Here is a 22,985-nt window from a genome sequence, read left to right on the forward strand (position 1 = left end):
GTGCATATTTAAGACTTATTGTTGTTGGGGTCTGACTATATGGCTTCTACATGTGCTGTGGGACAAAGAGTCAGGCCTTCCCTTTTGCAAGCAAAGGTTTCATCCTGATTGTGGTTTGATGAGCACCAAACCTCCTCTGAAGGAATCTCACATTAGGGTGTGAGTTTCCTCCCCCCTCAAAAAACGATGCGTTCCTGAAGTCACCTGAATGCACCGCTGCAATCTCATTGGCCGAGAGCCAAGACACCCCAGGACCCCTGTGGTTCAGCCACTGTTCTACAAAACTGCCTGCAGCTCACACCTCAATGCTTTTTCCACCGATCCCCTCCGGGATCACAGGAGGCACACCAACGTTGCTTCTCTTTTTAACCAAAATCCTAGGTTTAACAGTTTATATTCGCTGGCTGAATCCACCAAACTGTCTATTTTATCTTTGTTCGCATCCACGAAGCGAACCCTTTTAATCCTGCAGTGAAGAGACAAGACTTCTTCAGAAAGAGACAGAGAGAGCTCACACCCTCCACCCTCACCAAGCGCCTCGTCTGCTCCGGCCATAAGGACGCGAAAGTCCCTTACCCAGACGACAGCGATCCTCTCCTACTGAGAGAAACACGTCTTCCGACGCCGCAGGCTGAGCCCACCGAAGCTCAGTAGAACCCCCCCCCCCCAGAAGACTCCCCTCAATCACCACGATTGCATCGTACCGTAAGGCAAAATAGAGTCTGGGCAGAGTTAGAGAGAGTTTAATTTGTGTTTATTTTATCTTGTTTGTGTGCTTAAAGTACTGTTAATTTTTATAACGAGGTGTATGCTTAATAATCGCCGACACTAACGATCGCTGAGATCGTTGGGGTTGTGTAGAAGTAGCGTGTATTCTATGCTACTGTGATCTGTGTTGAGCGAGCCGCCTCGTGAAGTCGAAGCTGCGTCTCATCAGTTCAGGAGGTCAGAACCGCCGGCTGAGACAAAGAGTCGCTGTTCTTTCCCCTGGCTGAGAGAGAAATCTTCAGAGGATCGTAATCGCTTGTTTTATTTCATTTTGTTTGTTCCTTTCCCTTTTACTAACTCACACACACACATATAGCTTTGAGCTGATCTAGCTACGTGCTAAACAGCTACCGACACATGTAGACACCGGGTCTCCTGTTGGCTATCCGCCATTTTGGGTCTCGCGCATGAGAGACGTCACCACGTCCTAACTACGTCACACGTCACTGAGCTGTTCCCTCGCTCCCCCCCCTTTGCTCACACACACACACACACACACACACACACACACACACACACACACACACACACACACACACTGATTACTTTGTGCACGCGTATTGTGATAATAACTGTATATGTGGTCTGTGCTCGAACTTAAACCTTCACTTTCACTCTGAATGTGTAATAGTACTCAGACTATTGACATTATGAGTGAACACTAATTATGAGACCTAGTTTTATCGTTTAGTTATTGGTCCCTGTTCGCAGGGTGGTGCCCCGTTATTATTAATCATCATTTATAATTGTTACTTACATCAATAATTCTATTGATGTCAAGAATTTAGTTTCTTCGATGCTGATAACCCAAACACGCTCCTTTACGTTCCCAACATTGTCATTGTGTTTTATTCATGTGCCATTTAAACTTAAAAGCAAAAAAAAGAAAATCATCAAAAATAATTGGAGATGCATGTCAGAGAGCAGTTGTATAAGCCTGTGAGAACCTATTATGACCCAAAGTCTGCATACCTCATCTTTGCTTATGTGCATGTATTTTCCAGGTCTTGTCGTATCACGCCTCCGCCGCAGAGGAAGAATCGCGGGAACTCCAGGTAACCGCGGTAAATTCAAATTTATTAATTTAACCATATACACTTACATGCCCACATGAACATTAGCTCCCACTCATTCATTGGTTATTAAATATAGAGACACACAGAGGAAGCAGAGTTTGTGTAGAAAAGAAGCAGTCATTTAGCACAACACCACACTGCTGAATCAGCAAGAAAGCGCCAGTATAGCAACTCTATATGGCTGCTTTCCTCACAAACACACATGCACACACACACTTGTGTGGAAACCATTATAACACTAAATGCATTGAATTTATTTACCTTGAACAATGGACTGACTGACATGGGGTATCCATTTGAAGTATTCAAGTACCGATTATTTTTTCCCAAATAATGAAAAATCCAAGCTTTCCTAAAAAGTCTGTTGTCTAGTCAGTTATGACTACAAAAGTTGACTTCTCAGAAAAAATATATATATATATATATATAATTTTCATTTTAGAAAATGTGACATTTTGGTTTTAGATATTTTTTTATGAAACAAAGTTATATTGTTTTCGAATAAAATAATGTTTCTAAAATATTTTAAAACACAATATTCAGAAAACAAAAACACATTTTTGAGATTGTTTAGTTAACACACCATTACAGAAATGAACACAAGTTTTGTGTTGTTTTTTGCTCATGAACATTTTTCAGACATAAAGTAGACCAAGTGTGACCAAGTATATTTGTGCTGCTACCTACAGTAAGTTTAAAATCACAGAGGCAGTTTGTGTTGCAGTGGCAGAAAGTGGATACAATTACACACATCACATCTTTCCCTGTTGGCAAGTTTCAAAGAGAGACCAGAACGTGTTGTATTCTGTGTCAGGGTTTAGAGGCCAGTTGTAGGTGTTCTTTTGTTTCACTTTCAATGCAGTGTTTCAAAGCTCTCCTTATTCACAAACACTTTCCTGTGTGATGAATATCCAGCAGAATCACAGTGAAGAGTTTGTAATATGCAGAGAACCAGACCAACAAGGTATTTGGTCTTTGTAGCCAGCAGCCTTGTAGATAAGTGGTTAATAATGAAGTTATTTTTTATTTTATATTTGACTAGCCATGTTTTAATGAAAGTGTTGTCCCTCAGACATCTCTATAGGACTGTGTCCTCCACAGTTCAGACTGCTCAGCAGCTCTGACTCTATTGAGGCAAATCAGTCTGCCGCCACAGTTTCATTTATCCATTATGTCAATCGAGGCTGGGAAAACAATCCTTACGTTTTGCTTTTAAGAGCAACTTAACTGCTTTTATATAAAGAAAATGCATTCTAATACTGCTCATGTTCTTTGCAAAACTGTCACATGCACATTATTGTTCTCACTATCTCTTTACATTTACATTACAACTCTAAACAAGACTATGTTTCTCTGAATTCAGGATAACAGCCAGAGATTGGATACTATACATTTCTATTGTTATTGCCGGCCTTCCTGACCGCTCAAATCAAAGTGAATGTGACATATTTTGGGCTCGTAGAGTTCAAAGCACTGTGACAAATTGTTCAGCCTGTATTTCATGTGCACAGAACTGTTGTTGTGATTGACTTTGTAAACTGACCATAGTCCATTGATTGTACCACAAAGTGACTGCATGTTATTATCGATACACTGTGAAGTTACTCGACCACTGTTGGACAGTATTTTTGACGCATCTTTGTAAAAATATACATAACTACATTTCAGGTTAAATACTAAATCTTGTTGTCAAATAATGATTCAATGGACAGCAACAGGTAACTTTCAAAAGCATTCACCTTTATTCTCTTGCTGAAACAGCTATATTTCAGTTCTACTTGATATATCGAAATATTCCCTGTGGACTTTTCTTGTAAATAAATACAGTACATTTTTTAAAAATGATTGGAACCTGCATTGTACTCAGCCATGTGATTGCTGAGATCTTTAAGAAACACCAGCAATCAGATGATTATACAGGTTGTAAACACATACAACAGTTCAGCCATCTTAGCCATCGTTTTATTCAGAGGTGAACTAGTGAGTATGCTCTTTTTATGTCGCTTTACTGGCTCCTTCATTGCACAGGAAAACCATTGGTCCACACAACTATGTTAAGTACAGTAGATCTGTGATGTATATTTACAACGCACATATTTTTACCTTTGGCCTTTGTTTCCTCTTTCAATCAAGGACGATCTACCTCTTTATTGATGAGCTGTCTAATAATCTGACCGCTTATTTTTCTTGTCCCATGAGATCTATTTTTAGAGAATATCGAGAACAATGTCTCTTACTGTTGATGCCTGGTAATAGATCAAAACATGTGCTGCACTGTAAGTGCAAATGATATATATATATATTAGTGCTGGGCAACGATTCAAATATTTAATCGCGATGAATCGCATTGTTATGGCAAAGTTCAATAATGAATTCAAAAGTAGTGTATTGCGCACTTTTATTTTAAAAGTACTGCTATATGAACAAAAGGGCAATAACATTTGGTTCACGAGATGCAGGGAGCATGTTTCATACTTAATGTGAATATAATTCATACTTTGTTATTAAAATTATAATTAATGAATGCGTTAACGCAAAATGAACGCGTTAACTTGCCCAGCACTAACATATATATATATAAAATATATAATCAGTCTACAAGCAGGAATTGGAGGGAACCCACTCTCTTGAACCTTTTGTATGATTGGTGCTCTGGCTTTGTGCATAAATTACACAAGAAATCAAATATTATGTCGCTGCAGCCAGACTGTTTTATGATTTGTTTTTACTACGCTCACTTGTAAGTATCGAACTGGTTTTCTGACAGCACATCAAGGCAAATTTACAAACATGAACCAATCAGTGCAGCCCAGCTTTCACACCAGTCACACTTTCAACAGTGACAGCACATCACCATCTCAAAAGTTCCTGTTCTGTTCGCCTCTCCATGTGGCAAAGTGTCTGAACTAACAGCATAACCTGATTAAGAGGCCTCCCTCGGGTGCCAGGGACAGGATGTGTCACTTGGTGTCTAGGACACAGGCTTGATTTTATGGGTACGTGCCAACCAAGGGACTGCTACATGCAGTATGTGTTGATCATCATAGGTAACAGTGAAAGCTGCTACTGTAATGGCAGCAACAATTGTATGTCAGTCATGTCATATCAAGTGAAATAAGAATTAAATTAAGAATCTGTAAAATGATGACCATAATTAAGTCAAACTAAATAATGCAGATGATACACATTCATATTCACGCCTGTTTATCATTGAATCTGCAGCCTCCCTGAATGTACTTGTGTGTGTGTGTGTGTGTCTCTTTGAAGGTATCCACAGTGCCGTCAGCCCAGTCCTTGCGTCTTCTGGACTTCAGCTTCAGTGACTTTGACTTGTCAGACACCGAAACCACGCAGGCTACTATTCGTATGTTTGTCGACCTCAACCTGGTCCAAAACTTCCAGATGAAGTACACGGTAAGAAGTGACCTGGGATGTTATTAAAGTAGATGATACGTAAGCATTTCCCATTACAATGCTTGAGATCGACGCTGTCTGCTCATCTGACACGTTGGTCCACAGCAAGATATCTGGACACATACTGGACAGACTTTCAGCTTAGTTGTGGACATTCTTGGTTGCCACAGGATGAACCTCATGGTCACATTCAAGTTTGCACATGGACACAAGATATACTAAAAAGCTCAAATTTACTGAACACAGTCATTTTCCCAGACGATGAACCTTTTTCACTTTGTTCACATCATAACGTTCCTCCAGCACCATCCTCACCTCAGAACAAAATGGCAACTTTGTAAGAATGTTGCACGTTACTACATGAACACAGGTATTTCCAAACCCAAAGTGGAGGCAAAGCCTGCATTACATTACAATTAAGTACAAATTCTTTATTACAGTGTAAATGATATAAAAGCTAAATAAGACACTTGGTGATAAACATCTCACTTCTATGTCAAAATGCAACTCTACAATCAAAACCTCACCAATCAAAAATCCTTTTTCAGAATGGCATTCATGCAATAACATAAAACACACAAGCACCATTTGAATGACTTTCAAAGCAGCACTGATGTACTTTATACAACACACAACTGTCTTCAGAAATGTGTATACCTTTTTAATTCCCTCCAGGCTTATGTGAGTTTCAAACATGTGTGTGTGTGTGTGTGTGTGTGTGTGTGTGTGTGTGTGTGTGTGTGTGTGTGTGTGTGTGTGTGGGCATTGCCAACTACAGATATGTTTTGTATTTTGAAAGTGTTTTCCCAAGAGATTTCATTCTTGAACATGTATATCTAATGTCAGAAACAGTGTGTTGTGTTTTGCAAGAAGTGCAAGAAGAATTAGAAACAAAGTGGGAAGCAGAAAATATCTTTGTGCTTCAGCATTTGTTCAAGGCATGGTTACAAAAGTTAAGGTATGATAACCACAGAAGTTAGAACAACAGATGACACTACTTAATTATCCTCACATGACTTTTTTGTTGTTCTCTACATGTCATGGAAAAAGACAAGCTTTATTTTTTATTCATAGCAGAAAACAATGTGCTTCTCATTATCAGCATCCTTAGACCATTAGAATTGTGTGTGTGTTTGCGTGTGTGTGTGTGTGTGTGTGTTGGATGATGAGTGAATGCAAGTGAGTTCATATTTATGTATTTGCCTGCATCCTTAACTCAGAGACCACACACACACAGCAAAAAATCCCTCACGCTCTCTGCCTCCATTACGGCCGTCTGTCAGACCCACCGTCTTCCTCGTCCGGCTCCCCCTCAGCGCCAGCACGGGTTTGGCTCACATCCTCAGCGCGCTCTCTCCACGTGAAGAGGTCCTTGTGTGTTGGTGGCTGACCTCCGGAGTGCCTGCGGAGAGAGGCTTCATAAAAAGAGCCTTTGATTGGAGGAGATTATGGCCCTCCAGCTGCGCAGGCTGACGTTCACACCGGGAGCTGGAACAGCCCAGAGCATCACAGCCTGGGGGTTAAACTACACAACATCTTATTACTGAGTTACTTTTCTAACATATTTAATGTTCTAGAGTTCTTCATTATCATCGAAGATCAAAGGATAAAGGAACTGAATCATCATTTGAGTTTAGTTTAGGTTTACTCGCTATGTGCTCATAATGAACATGGAGTAAATTAAGACTAAAAAAAGCACAGAGCATTGATTAGCTAGCAGCATGCTGAGTCATCAATTTCCGAAAGGGCAAACATCCTGCCAGTCAAGCCCCCTGGTTCCCCCAAAGTTAAGGCCTGGTAGCTGTTGTGCAATGTGAATGTACCCTTTCGCCTCCAACTCCTCATGACCGAATACCTCTTTTGAGTTAGTTTGTGTTCATTTGATTAACACAACTGTAATATACAACATGTTAGCACAATAAATATTCAACAATAAAGCTCTTCCTTAATCAATAGTATCCTTAAGGGGTCAAATTACCATGACTAGTTGACTTGCTGTGAACCTTGGGCGCATTGGGCCAGTTGGTCATCCAGCCTCTCCAGGTTCAGCATGTGTCAGTTTGTAGTAAATTAAGGAATATTTCACTCCTAAAACGAATGAAAATATCAATCAACCCGTCTCACTTATCCTATCGTATTCTCACTGTTTCCGAAAACACATGCATCTTCACTAAAACCAGACTCGCATGGATGAGTACACGCAAGAAACTGTTTATGTTGACTCGTTAAAAATAGAAAGGTTCGATTATACAGCCAGGGCACTTCAGCTCACAAACTTCCTGTTTTAAGATCTTTTTAAAAAGTTTATTTTATAATGTGCTGTTTTATTTTCAACAGGTCTTATCTGTTTCATTTTTATTATCACTTTTATCTCAAATTATTGTTGGGCATTTTATTCCCTTTTATTTTCGTAATATTTCAGTTGTCTGATTTTATTTGCCTCAATTCAGTCCTGAAATATTTGAATCCTGGTCATGTGAAGCACTTTGTTTTTAAAAGTGCTGTTTGAATAACGTTTGTTATTGTTATTAAATGATATCAGTCTTATATTAAATCTTTATTTTTACATACATACATTTATATTTACGGTTTCTAGATAGCTACATATATTTCTTGATATTTTGATTTCATTTTCTGATCTGTTTTCATTTGCCATTCATACCAACTCAACACTTCCTCCATATTCATCTGTCTGATGCTGAATTATTATTTTATTTTTTTTACTTTATTTATTTCAGACTCAGGGTCCATAGAGACAAATACATAAAAAAACAGACACAAACAATAAAAGTACGGAGGCCTAGCAATGCCTTACAAAGAGACAGCTGTACCAATGTCGCCACAGCTGGACTGGTAGCGTGTGGTGCTAAACCTTATGTTGGTTAAAACAAGTATGATCCCATTTACAGAGTCATTCAGTCGACAGATGAATTTGTACATGAGATTTCTTAAAACTGTTTGGAAAGTGTTGACTCGTGCAGCCACAAACATTTCACTGGCACTACTCCATCTCGGTCTCTTTAAAAGTATTCTCATGGCGTCATTGTACGCTACTTGAAGTCTCTGTAGACTCTTTGTTCTGTAGTTTGACCACAAGTGTGCAGTGTAGAGTGGAGTACAATATGCTCTGAACAGAGACATCTTCACTCCATCTGTACACAGACCAAACTTGCGTGAAAGACTGTTTGCTTGTGCAGACATCATACCACATTGCCTGGAAATGTCGTTATCGTCAGTCATGTGTTCTGTTAAAAAATGACCAAGATATTTGACTTCACTACAGACACCAAGATTATTGTCAGACAATTTGAAGTCAGGGAAGTTTAGACATTTGTCCTCTTTAGTTCTACAGATCAGGATAGCACTCTTACTGGCGTTGTATTTGATGTCATGTTCCACACCGTACACAGTACATATAGTGAGGAGCTGCTGAAGACCAGCGCGAGAAGGACTAAAGATCACCAGATCATCTGCAGACGTGATGTGATTAACCAGAGTATTACCCATCATGCACCAGTATTACAGGCTTCAGTTGCTTGGACAGATCATCAATATACAGATTAAACAGAACTAGGGACCATATTCCCCCTTGTCTGACACCATTGCTAACCCCAAATGGGGCTGAGACACTTTATTATATAAGCTCATAAGTATATAAGTTCTTATTCCACCCCTTCTCAATTGTCCATGCAAGACATTATTTGAATACCAGCTATTATCAAAAAGGCACGTGGTGCACATCCAACCATGGAAAAGTCGGTCACAAGGGTTGAAGTATATCTCTTTCTGCTCTTTCCCTCTTCCGTAGAGTTTGTGCCAGTGGGTTCTGAGTGTGAAGAAGAACTACAGGAAGAATGTGGCTTATCACAACTGGAGACACGCCTTCAACACTGCCCAGAGCATGTTCACCCTCCTCAAGTCAGGACGCCTCCAGGTCAGTGCAGCCGATCTCTGATTAGGATGAGCTGATTTGTTAAATTGCCAGTTGCTAAACATTTGGAATTCCAAGAATGAATAGTTTGCTGTTGAAAAGCATTGAATTCACAATCTCGTTGGACAATCAAACCCCATTGATGAACAAGAAAAAGAAAACAGCTGTAGACTGAAGTCTCATGTCTCAAATAGCTTCCCTGCAGCATTCCTGCTTCCATGTGCATAACCGTGCAACAATAACTTTGAACAGAAAATAAGAATATATAAATAAAGTCTCTGCAAGTTGTCTTTCATGGTATAGTCATATTAATTGAAACAACTGGCTCCGAATGTAGAAAATGAAAAGCCTTCAGTGTGTTTTGGAAAATGTTTGGCAGTAATGTTTAATTCACATGATTTGTAGCTAACGGGTTAATAAACAGCGTCTATAATGAATGGTCAGCATTAAAATACCTCCTAGCACCAGGAATACAATAGGTTGTAAAACTGAATACTAGTGGTTTCTGTGACACATAAACATGCAACATGCATTTCTGCATAAAATATTAGCAACTATCAGCAGCTGCTGGATATATCAGTATTGACAATGGTGGAGCCATGCTTTCATCTCTGGTGTAAAAGCTGTCATATGCAGGAACGGCCGGGCTTTGTGCTGAGCGCCCACACCGCCAACAACAGGAGTGTACACGGCTTTTGTGAGGCTTTTGTTTGGTTGAATTGTTCCAAAGGATTGTCATCTGTTAACCAGCTGCCATTATGTGATGTAGTTTGTGTGTTTTTTCACTCCACTACTTTTCTGTTACTTCCTCCACTCCTGACAGAATAACCTGAGTGATCTGGAGGTCTTGGCTCTGATGATTGCAACTTTGAGCCACGATCTGGACCATAGAGGAGTCAACAACTCCTACATACAGAGGTACAGTAGGAGAGCATGAGTCATATCAGTATATGTATGAATGTATGTGCATGTCCATGTCATTTGACCCTCATGTTAAGCAGCTGTCCAGGTCATGTTTCTTCCATCAAAGAAATATCAGTAAACTGAGATCTGTAGTAGCAACACCTGAATTAGAAATGATCATACACACATTTATCTCTTCACGCATTGACTACTGCAACTCACTTTTCACATCACTCAGTGTATCTGCTCTTAACCGTCTGCAGGTCATCCAAAACGCTGCCGCCAGATTACTCACCAGGACAAATCGACGGTCTCACATCACCCCCGTACTCCGATCTCTCCACTGGCTCCCTGTAGCATCTAGGATACACTTTAAAATTCTCACCATCACTTACAGAGCACTTCACGGTCAGGCTCCGGCTTATGTAGCTGATCTACTTCGCCCCTATTCACCCGCCCGCACTCTCAGGCCAAATGCTCTAGGTCTTCTGTCAGTCCCACGCACACGATTTAAGAGCCGTGGTGACCGAGCCTTTGAGGCAGTGGCCCCCGAGGCTCTGGAATGCTCTGCCTGCAACTCTGCGCCTCACAGATACTGTGGATACTTTTAAAAGCCAGCTCAAAACCCACCTGTTTAGGCTGGCGTTTGTGTAAAAGTAAACCCATGTCCTAGACCTGCTCTTAAAATATGTTTCACATTTTTATTTTATTTTTTATTTTTTTATTTTCTCTGTGTAGATCATTTATTGACCCTAGGGTCACATTGTTTTTTATGCTTTTAAATGTCTGCTCTGTTAAGCACTGTGTGATACTACTGTCTGTGAAAAGCGCTATATCAATAGAATTCATTCATTCATTCATTCATTCATGTGTGGGAGCACGCTGTATCCACTCTGTGTGTTTCTTCTTGTGTGTGTGTGTGTACAGGAGCGACCACCCACTGGCCCAGCTCTACTGCCACTCCACCATGGAGCATCACCACTTCGACCAGTGCCTCATGATCCTCAACACCTCTGTAGGTGCACTCACTCACGCATGTACAGAGGAATCCTGCCAGTCACCTACCTACCAACTACCAAAAGAGAAATGGTTTCATACTTTGTCTAAGTGATAGATTTCATCAGGTGATGGAGGCACCACACCTGTGTTTGTATTTGCTCAGAGCCCCTCTTATTGCAAACACAAAGACCCTAAGTATTAGAGCCAGACAGGTAGATTAGCCAGGCCGATATCAAATAATTGCAGACATATCAGTACATATGTCGGCCCACAAGTAATAGCAGTCCAGAAATGTCAAACTAGGTTTCGGGTCATTAAGGAACAGTGTCACCATTCGATAGATTGCCCACCAGAGATCACTGGCAGAAAAACGATTTTCAACAGAAAGTAGCTACGTCTGTTCAAGAAGCCACTAGGTGACATCACGCACTACTTTGCATCTATTACGTAACTATCAACACATGTACAAGATTTTTGTAAATAAAAGTTAAGAAATACAGCAAAGTCAAGCTAAACCTAATGGACTCTTACTAGCTTTATTATGAGCTATTATTATGTTTTAATGCTCATCAGATCAATATGTATCCAAATCTACCTCTCACCTCAAAACTGTGGGAGGATGTATTGATTGGTCCAGCTTTAATCAACATTTGATATCTACACTGTACCAGGTGACTCTATAATGTGAAACAGGGATCTCAATGTGCCTAAATCACAAAGATGTATTACTTTGCTCTTTATCTTACGCGAGTGCAGGGGTATTCAATTAACACTCAAAGAGGTCCAGTTACTAAAATGTCCTCCCAGCAGACGTTCAAACCTCATAATGTATGTTTGCGTCCTATAGTTTACCCCTAAATCTGTTAAACAAACTCAACAATGTGCATTTCCATATCATTTCAACAACATTTATTGTCAATTTTCAAAGTAGGATCATTTAAAATAGCTATCTTTACCTTAAATAAGATTAGTCTTAGCACAATGAAGACTTAGTTTGAGCATCCCCCCTTGTTCTTTATTCTTATTTATTTAATTGAAACATTTTATCGAGCATACTTCCTTTCTCGTAAGAGAAATGGGACTGCGACTGCCCTGCTACTAGTTTGAATCTTGGCGTGAGTGGAGTTGGAGCATGTCATACACATGTGCAAGTGCTCATTGTACTTGCTTTTGATAATGTTCATAGTGTAGAAAGCTGACTCACAGTTGATCCAGACATGGTCAAGGTGTTGACATTTGGTTTTAGGTTTGGAGTCTGAGACTCTTCAAACAACACAAGTACGAAAACCCTACTATACTCAGCTCACTTCAGAAATAACTGCTGCTGCCTTAAAGCCCAGCTGTCTGAACTGCAGGTACAGTTACATGTGAGTGTAGCAAAGGAAGAGCTGTCACTTTCATCATGGATATCAGTGTGGGAGCAGGATGAAGGGAGGGAAAGAGGAGAGGGACCAAAAGCATCAGGCAAATCGTCTCTCCCCAGACGGATTTCATCTTCATCACAGTTCTGCAAAACATGACATCAGTTGACCTTTCACCGCTGCAGCTGATTGAGTACGCAGCAGCTGAGCTCTTTGAAGAGGCTCCATCTCTCACAGTAGGTCTCCGATCTGCTGTGCTCTTACAACAGCTACTAGTAGACGTTTATGCTCCAGATTCCAATTGGTCATCTCTTTTCTATTGCAGAAGCAAAAATCCATTGCCAATAACAAAAACAAAACCCCCAAAAAATGGTAATGTAATAGCTTATAGTGTGTAGTGTAATAATTATTATGTGTATCCTCATTTAAGCCCTTAAAGCGCTTGGGAACCTCTTTGAGTCAACTCATCCTGGCCAAGCTGTCAGCCTTCCTGTAAGGAACTGAAACCAACTTTAAATGGAACCTGAGGTTTTGTGTTCTGTGTTAACGGAGATATCTTTAATGTATCGCCCAAAATAACCCAGCAGCAAGTAGTATTGAAACTTCTCCAGTAAAAAGATGCCCATAATCTATCCTTTTTGGGCCAATCTAGAAAAAATGACTATTTACATGGTATTGTTGTGGTTTTTTCCTGTTGAAGAGCTGCTTCTTTGACTTTACCGAACGGCTGGCTCAGTAACTGTTATCTATCTGACTCGTGGTGAGACAGGATCTCACTGTTAGGAACTCAGTAACGAACACCCACAGAACACAAGAGAGATGGATTTTCTTCAGTTCACGCAGATTTATTTGCATCACAAAGTATACAAGTAAACCGAGCTGTCCGGAGTCAACTCTCTTCACAATTGTTCATTACTTTATACCTCCATTCTACCCTAAGTCTGGTAGAATGCATGTTAATGCACAGGACCGTTTTTAAAGGCACAAATGTATATATATATATATATATATATGGCCTTAATGTTGTGGCCTTAATGTTGTTGCCTACTTTCTGCAGGGCCCCGGGCCTCTTCGTCTTATTTATTATGCCTCTTCTGCTCATTTTACAGCTGCTAGCCAGAATGCTCTGATGGCCCAATAAAATATAGTGAATTACAGTATACTCTGATCTTTATGGCCTCAAAACAAACTCTAAATACCACTAACCCCACTGCTGCTGGACACATTCAGACATTTGCATACAGATGTAAGCGCACACACACACACACACACACACCCTGTTGCAAACCATGTCACATGCAAGTTCACGCGCTTAAAAGCACTTTATATCGAAACATGTGTCAACTAACATGCTTATAAACACTCAAGACATGTGGGCGGGTTGTTTGATTAATTTGTGTGTGTGCGCTTTTGCAATCTCGTGTTGTCATGGCAACTCCTTGGTGGTCTATCGGAGAACAAACTGCGGTCAACACTACCAGTAGTACATTTGCCTTAGAGCAGGGATCTCTAACTGGCGGGCCGCGGTCCGGATCCGGACCCAGACACAGTTGCATCCGGACCCAGGACCTAAAATCGATATTTCGGAATCATACATATTAGGCAGCGAGTTTGTACTTTAACCGGCGCATCTTATTCAGCCGTTACGGTACTTGTTCAGCGGTGCAGGGCACACACCGACCAATGAGTTGTAAATCACATCACGTGATGCAGCTCAGCCAATCAAATATGAGTATTCTGACAAGTTTCCTGACTGAGCGAGGTTTACACACACGTGACACACGGGGGAGAGACGAGGAAATAGAAAGAAGAGCAGGAAAATTGCGCTAATCAGAGAGGTTATCTCACATGACGTTCTCCAAAAAGAGAAACGTGTTCAGAGAGAATAGAATTTATAAGCAAGAATGAACAGACTCTTCTATGTTAATCCTTCCCACAGGCAGTGTGTCACATGTTCAGAAACCGTAACTATTGATAAAAGCGGCAAATGAAGCGACACTACGAGGCAAAGCACAACTCCTTTGAACAAACGTACCCACTCACATCTGAAATGAAGACACAAAATAAAAGAGCCCAATATGATCAGAATCCTAACGCATGAATTCACTGTCCAACAATGATGTTGCCAGAGAGAATAGAGCTGAAACAAGTGTTAATAGCCACAGATAAAGTCCATGCTCACTGATTTATCTTTTTAGATGACAAAAGTATAATATTGTGGCTTTTTGATTGACATCACTTCACACCTGAATGAACTGAATTTAAACTCAGTGAAATACATTTTTCTAAAATGAATTACTTTATTTTAAGATGCATATTCTTCAAAAGCTTTCTGTTTTGTCAGTTATTCTTTAATCCAGACATTATTTTACTTGAAATGAGAAGAACATTTATTCATGTATTATTTATAATCCATCCAGTTAAATTTGAAAACTGAGAATAATAATTTGTTAAAATATAATTGATGTGTACTTTCTTTATTTGATTTGACAGTTGTTGACTACACAGAGACGTTACTACTACTAGGCTTCTTGAATATATATATATATATATATATATATATATACACATGGCACTAAATAGCGCGGGCTAAATAAATATTATTGTAATGTTTCGGACCTTTGCCCGAGGAGATTTTCTCAATCTGGACCTTTTGGAATTTTAGTTGAAGACCCCTGCCTTAGAGGCTCACTCTGTGTACATGCGTGTTGTCAAACTTTCATGTGTGTTTCTATGTGTAAATCATTAAATAATCCCTCTGTTTCTCTCTCTCTCCAGGGAAACCAGATCCTGAGCGGCCTCTCCCTAGATGAGTACAAGACCACTCTGAAGATGGTCGAGAGGGCTATTCTGGCCACTGACCTGGCCCTGTACATGAAGTAGGTACCAAAATGTCAAGCCCAGATGGAAATCTGACTAGAGAGAGAGAGAGAGAGAGAGAGAGAGAGAGAGAGAGAGAGAGAGAGAGAGAGAGAGAGAGAGAGACACGACGACGACGACGACAGAAGAAGCAAAGTCAATTTGGCCAGAGGGAAGGCAAGGGGGGCTATATTGGAATATTTTGACTGGTGGTGGTTGCATTCAATCAGAGCTTGTTTTCATCTCCAGAACACAGCAGATCACACCTGTCTTGTCATTCCGGGATGCTGATCATGTCTTTCTGACTTCTTACAGAAATTCTCTTTTCACTTGTCAAACTTCAGCTTGTTCAAATTGTACTTTTTATAAGCGATCTTGCAGCGTTCAATCATAACTTGTTCTTTTATAACAGTTAGCGTAGAGTGAATATACATGTTCATTGACTACATGTGATTAAGAAATGTACAAATTTAAAACAAGAGAACGTATGTGTTATGCCAATACTGCAGCTACATTTACTCTCAGGAGCTGCAGGACACTGACAAATTATTATCCCAAAAGTTGTTATTGTAAACCTGTTAGCAAGCAGTTGCCTATTTCACATCCAGGAGTCATGATGCAACATAATCATTCATTAATCGTGTTTCTGTAAGTCCAATGTTCACTTTCCTTTTCGCTCTGGTTTGGTCTCCACCAACTCTCAGCTGCTAAATGCTCCACTATGTTCACCAGCTAGTCTCTAACTGTGTCTGTCTGCTGCTCAGAAGGTAGAGTACAATTCATCAGAGCCTTGTCACTGAAAACAGCTGCCTGCTGCTGCTGGGAACCAGTTTGAAGAGAACAGAATGTAGAAGATGTCTGCATGCTTAGGTCATCCTTCCTTCCTTTCACCTCGTCTTTTTTCCACTTATTTCCAATCATCCACCTGTGATTACAGCTCTTATCTAATCCCTCTTTCAGTCAGTCAGTGGGTGGTGGAGGAGACAAGTAGGTTATATACTGTATGAGGATAATTATCTGCTGTGTCATTATACTTGTGTGTGTGTGTTGTCAGGAGGCGTGGAGAGTTCTTTGAGCTCACCAAGAACAGCCAGTTTGTTTGGGAAGACGAAGATCACAGAGACTTATTGAGGTGAGTACCAGTCCTCCAAAACTCATACCACACGCCAGCTTAGCTACTTTTTGGCCAAATCTAGCATTAAAGTAATTAAAGTAATAAAGCACGTAATAAAGCCAGGCTAGCTGTTTCCCCCTGCTTCCACTCTTTATGCTAAGCTACGCTAATCACATCCGGACTCCAGCTCCGTACTAAACAGGTTTGATCTTCTCGTCTCAATCTTGGAAAGAAAGCAGATAAGTGTATTTGCCAAAATATGAAATGATTCATTTAAGAGGGCAACTGAAAGTAAGACTCCTGAGTACTGTCTGTCTATCTGTGTGCTATGTGTTTACTGTTAGTAAAGTTGTTATTTTTTACAAATCAACTGTTCTTTACTCTGCAAATAATTCATAAAGCAAAGTATTATTGATACAAATATCAGAATTTTAAAGCTTTGTGCATTAGATGCATATCACAGAATTATCATTACACAGAAATTTGTTTTTGAGATGCAGTTAGTGATTTTATACACACAAAAAATATGCTCTTTGTTGACTTCAAGTTCAATAAATGTCACTCACAATGGTTAGACGTGGACTTATGCTATTAGCTGCTGTTGATCATTTTCTGTTTAAGGTGTGGCTCTGTGAAGATTAATGTGTGTCAATGTATCTCCCCCTTCAGGTCAATGCTGATGACTGCATGTGACATCTCAGCCATCACAAAGCCCTGGCCAGTGCAAAAAAGGGTAAAAGATGAATTTATGTGTGTTCAATTCAATTCAATTTATTTTTGTATAGCCCAAAATCACAAATTACAAATTTGCCTCAGAGGGCTTTACAATATGTACACATTTGACATCCTCTTGTCCCGGGACCCTCACATCAGAACAGGAAAAACTCCCCAAAAACCCCTTTAACGGGGAGGAAAGAGGAAGAAACCTGTGGGAGAGCAATAGAGGAGGGATCCCTCTCCCAGGATGGACAGAAGTGCAATGATGTCATGTGTAGAACAGGACAGTGAATTACAACACATTCAATGTAATTACAGCACATTCAATGTATGACACAACCACGACAGGAGGCAACACCTGGTCCAGGTAAACCCGGATACACAGGAACCTGTGAGGCCAGAAAGCACAGAGACTCTGGTGAAGAAGCAGGTCAATAATGTGCATTCATGGTATCGGTAGTATGAAATAGTAATGTGAGTAATAATAAAAGTGATATTAGCAGTTGGAGTCAGCAGGGCCATGGTAGGAGGAAGGACCAGGGTCCAGATGAAACCATGCTCCATGGAAACCTGTGAGGAGAGGAAGCACAAGGACTCCGGGGAAGAGACAAAATCAGAACTGTGCATTAATGGTATCGGTAATAGGATTAATAATGTTAATAATGAAGATCGTAGTAGGTGTCAGCAGGGCCGTGGCTGGTTGAAGAACCAGTGTCCAGATAAAACTGCGGTCATCCTGTGAGGCGAGAAAGCACAAATACTCCGGGGAAGAAGTAAAGTTAGTAATGAGCATTAATGGCACATCAATGCATACAGACGGAGGTGAAGAAGAGGAGGAGAGAGGTGCTCAGTGTAGGAAGTCCCCCTGTAGTTTTTGCCTATACCAGTTTGTCCATGGGCCGGTCCAAGGCAAGCCAGAGCCAGCCCTAACTATAAGCACTATCAAAGAGGAAAGTCTTAAGCCTACTCTTAAATGTGGTGAGTGTGTCTGCCCCCCGGACTGAAACGGGAAGCTGGTTCCACAGAAGAGGAGCTTGATAACTGAAGGCTCTGGCTCCCGTCCTACTTTTTAAGACTCTAGGAACCACAAGTAACCCTGAATCACTGGATCACAGCTCTCTAGTAGGGCAGTATGGTACTATAAGCTCTTTAAGATATGATGGAGCCTGACCAGTTCGGGCTTTGTAAGTAAAAGGATTTTAAATTCTATTCCAGATTTTACAGGGAGCCAGTGCAGAGAAGCTAATACAGGAGTAATATGATCTCTCCTCTTAGTTCTTGTTAGTACACGAGCTGCAGCATTCTGGATCAGCTGGAGAGATTTAAGAGACTTATTAGAGCAGCCTGAAAATAAGGAATTGCAGTAATCTAGTCTAGAGGTAACAAAAGCATGAATTAATTTCTCTGCATCGCTTTGAGATTGGATGTGCCTGATTTGTTTTAATATTACGCAGGTGAAAAAAGGCAGTCCTAGAAATTAGTTTTATCTGAGAGTTGAAAGACAAATCCTGATCAAAGGTAACTCCAAGATTCTTGACGGTGCTGCTGGATGCCAGCGCAATGCCATCTAGAGAAACTATATCATTAGAAAACTGATTTCGGAGGTGTTCTGGGCCTCGTAGAATAACTTCAGTTTAACATCAGGAAGTTGCAGGTCATCCAGGTTTTTATGTCCTTAAGACACGCTTGCAGTTTAGCGAGCTGGTTGGTTTCATCTGGTTTGATCGATATGTATAATTGAGTATCATCTGCATAACAATGAAAGTTTATAGAGTGTTTTCTGATAATATTGCCTAAAGGAAGCATATATAAAGTGAACAAGATTGGTCCAAGCACAGAACCTTGTGGAACTCCATAACTGACGTTGGTCTTCATCGCGGCTTCATCGTTTACATAAACAAACTGAGATCGATCCGATAAATAGGATCCAAACCAGTTCAGTGCGGTTCCTTTGATGCCAATATAATGTTCCAGTAACTTAAGTTCCATAAACTATTGTTACACAGAAAGTCACACAACTGATTTGCAACTGCTTTCTCAAGGATCTTAGAGAGGAAGGGAAGGTTAGAGATGGGTCTATAGTTGGCCAACACCTCTGGATCCAGAGTGGGCTTCTTAAGAAGAGGTTTAATCACAGCTACTTTGAAGGACTGTGGTACATGACCTGTTACTAAAGACAGGTTGATCATATCTAATAAAGTTGTGCTAATTAATGGTAGCACTTCTTTCAGCAGCCTAGTCGGTATAGGGTCTAAGACAGTGGTTCTCAACTGGTCTGGCTGTGGGACCCACCATCACCCCTTAATGACAAGCCGGGAGCCACGACCCAAATTATATATATATATATAATTATATATATATATATAATTTGGGTATATCTATATTCAAGAAGTCTAGTAGTAGTAACGCATCTGTGTAGTAAACAACTGCCAAATCAAATAAAGAAAGTACACATCAATTGTATTTTAACAAATATTATTCTCATTTTTCAAATTTAACTGGATGGATTATAAATTATAAATAATGCATAGAAATACATGAATAAATGTTCTTCTCATTTCAAGTAAAATAACGGCTGGATTAAAAATAAATTTCGTAACGAAATACATTTTGGAAAGATTATTTTCACTGAATTGCCCTGCAGCTTTAAATTCAGTCCATTCAGGATGAAGTGAAAAGGCCACAATATTATATTTTTCTCATCTTCTAAAAAGAGAATTTAGTGTTGGAAGAATTCACCTCTATGACTCTGGTCTCTCTGGCCAATTTTCTCTTTTGGAGATCGTCCTATGATTTCACAACTCAACAGTCCTGCTCTGCGCTCTCTCTCTCCTCGTCTCTCCCCGTGTGTCACGGTGTGTGTACATCTCACTCAAGTCAGGAAACTTGTCAGAATACTCATATTTGATTGGATGAGCAGCATCACGTGATGTGATTCACAACGCATTGGTCGGTGTTTTTCCTGCACCGCTGAACAAGTGCTGGAATAATTGCTGGAAAATGCTGGAAATGCTGGAATAATTCCGCTGCATAAAAAATGCCCTTCAAAATAAAATCACTTTTTTTTTGTCAGTCAAAGGCCCATGACCTACTGAAAACAGATCCGCGACCCACTTTTGGGTCGCGACCCACCAGTTGAGAATCACTGGTCTCAGAGAAGAGAGTGTAAGGTGGAAGGTTTAGACGTAAAAATTGTTGAAGTCAGTTTGTCAAGGTCAATGGGAGTAAAGCCATCTAAACATATATCAGGGTTTACAGCTGTTTCTAAGGTTACTCTATTTGTGGAAAGGTCGGTCGAGGGCAGGAGATTATTAATGTTCTCTCTAATAATTATAATCTTATCATTAAAGAAGTTCATGAAGTCATTGCTACTGAGGTCTATAGGGATACTCGGCACAACAGAGCTGTGACTCTCTGTCAGCCTGGCTACAGTGCTGAAGAGGAACCTGGGGTTGTTCTTATTTTTCTCTATTAACGATGAGTAATAAGCTGCTCTGGCATTACGGAGGGCCTTCTTATATGTCTTAAGACTGTCTCGCCAGAGTAACCGTGATTCTTACAAGTTAGTGGAACGCCATGTTCTTTCAAGTTTTCGCGATGCTTGCTTGAATTGTGTTAATTAAGTGTTGGATGAAATTACAATTTTGGTCTTCTTTAGTCTAAAGTGTCCCTTTTCTTCCCTTACTTGTGGTTGCTGTAGCCAGTTTCTGTAGGACATATGACAACTTTCTTTCTCATTCATCATTCAATGCCATTCAATGGTACTCATCCTTACGCATCATTGAAAACAACTAGAGAACAAGAGAAGCAGTGGTATGAGTAGGAAGTACTCATTTGGTTTTGTCTGCTTGTTCTGTTTATTGTGGCAGTATGCTCTGTTTACTGTCAATAACTTGACACATAAAAGCAGAAAAAGGTAATCCCACTATAACCATTAAAAAATGACGGAAAAACAATCTACCTAAATTAAACTATAGTACTCGTTTTGGTCACTTGGCAACCGAATAAGCTGAAGACACAACATCTGACATACTATCACCTTATTAAGTTGTTATAGCTGACATGTTAGCAAGCAGTTGACTATTCACACGTCCATCAGACAAAGAGCAACATAAGCGTTCATATGGAGTCGTGTTCCTGTCTACTTGATGTAAAAGTTTTTTTGTTTTTTTATTTATTTATTACAAGACAGGAGACAATACATAGACATAACAACAAGAGGACGACAAGAACAGTGAGATACAATATATGGGAGAACGGTGTGTGTGTGTGTCTGAGCCTTTTATTATGAAAGAAAAAAAACATAAGAAAGTACATAAATGAGGGCAAATTACAAAATAATAACGTCCGAAAAAATGCTTTAACGTAAACAAAGTCAGGGGCAGTATCGGCCCATCCACTGCAGTCAGAGCAGACGCACTCCCGGCGTATTCTCTGCAGACAGGTGTTTGCTTCATCTTTACATGAAACAAATAACAACCGTAGCTGTGTTTCAGCTGCAGGACAGCAGTGAAGGCCCAGGTATAAAATGCACGGCCCGCCACTGATATCTAACCATGTGTTATCTGATTGATTGGGGTGGATCCATTTAAGAATGTATTGAAGTTAATTTGCTAGAGAGTAGTGGAAAAGATGTGGAGCTTCAAGTCCTCCTTGTGTGGTTTTTGTAGAGTGGCCAGTTTAATTCTTGATGTTTTATTTTTCCAGTAGAATTGAGTAACGATTGAGTCAAGCGACTTGAACCAGGAGTGGGTGGGTTGAGATGGTATCATTGTGAAAAGGTAATTCATTTTAGGAAGTATTGTCATTTGAACTGTAGCTATTCTGCCATGAGTGATAGTGGTAGGTTCATCCAGCGGAGGAGGTCGTCATTTATTGTTTTAAGTAATGGAGTGAAGTTGAGTGTGAACAGCTCTGACAGCCTGGGGGAAATATGTATTCCTAAATACGTGATGGCACCTGTACAAAAAGGGATAGGTGGTGTATGGGCTGCCCCATCCCAACTGTTACTATAATGGAAGGATGGATGATTTGTTCCAGTTAATGGAGTAGTCGGAGATATTAGAGAATGATTCAATAACTTTAATAGTTTCCTGTAGTGATGAGTAGGGGTTTTGTAGGAAGAGCAATATATCATCTGCATAGAGACTGATCTTGTGATGGGTGTTGAGTGTTTGAATTCCTTTTATATAGATGTTCTGACGAATAGCTGCAGCTAACGGTTCAATGAAAATGGTGAAAAGTGAGGGAGAGAGTGGCATCCTTGCCTAGTCCCCCTGTGCAGTGTGAAGCTTTGTGAGGTTTGTCCATTAGTGATGACAGTGGCTGTAGGTGAAGTGTACAGAATCTTAAGCCAGTTAATAAATGATTCCCCAAAACCCAATCTTTGTAATGTGCTTGTGAGAAATGTCCAGTTTACTCTGTCGAAGGCTTTTTCTGCATCCAAGGAGGCTATGATGGTACCAGTTTGTTGTAATGATGAGTAATTGATTAAATGAAACAGTCTGCGTGTGTTAGTGGATGAATGTCTACCTTTGATAAAGCCGGTTTGATCTGGATGAATTATGGATGGAGTGACTTTGTCTAATCTGTGAGTTAATGCCTCAGTGATGATTTTAATATCTACATTGAGGAGAGAAATGGGACGGTAACTAGAAGGAAGAGTTGGATCTTTGTTTGGTTTGAGGAGGAGTGATATACTGGCTGTGTTCATGTTGGCTGGAAATTACAAATTTTGTTTTATTTCAGTTGTCATTTTGTTAAAGAGTGGAGCTAGAATGAACCAGAAGTGTTTATAGAACTCAGCTGGGAAGCCATCGGGACCTGGTGCTTTGTTATTGGGC

The 22,985-nt window shown here is 40.2% G+C and overlaps 1 protein-coding gene across 1 annotated transcript in view; it reads left to right on the forward strand.

The window, feature by feature from the left end:
- The window catches only part of pde5ab (phosphodiesterase 5A, cGMP-specific, b), a 66,193-nt gene that overhangs the window by 36,579 nt on the left and 6,629 nt on the right, over positions 1 to 22,985 (forward strand). Inside the window, exons 12-19 of the mRNA XM_079295748.1 lie at positions 1,773 to 1,832; positions 5,112 to 5,258; positions 9,067 to 9,192; positions 10,013 to 10,107; positions 11,020 to 11,107; positions 15,231 to 15,331; positions 16,366 to 16,443; positions 17,095 to 17,158. Coding sequence (XP_079151874.1) covers positions 1,773 to 1,832; positions 5,112 to 5,258; positions 9,067 to 9,192; positions 10,013 to 10,107; positions 11,020 to 11,107; positions 15,231 to 15,331; positions 16,366 to 16,443; positions 17,095 to 17,158 — 759 coding nt within the window. The remainder of the gene's footprint in view (positions 1 to 1,772; positions 1,833 to 5,111; positions 5,259 to 9,066; positions 9,193 to 10,012; positions 10,108 to 11,019; positions 11,108 to 15,230; positions 15,332 to 16,365; positions 16,444 to 17,094; positions 17,159 to 22,985) is intronic.

The sequence above is a fragment of the Melanostigma gelatinosum genome (genome assembly GCF_949748355.1).
Source record: "Melanostigma gelatinosum genome assembly, chromosome: 23".
In the NCBI taxonomy this organism is placed as follows: Eukaryota; Metazoa; Chordata; class Actinopteri; order Perciformes; family Zoarcidae; genus Melanostigma; species Melanostigma gelatinosum.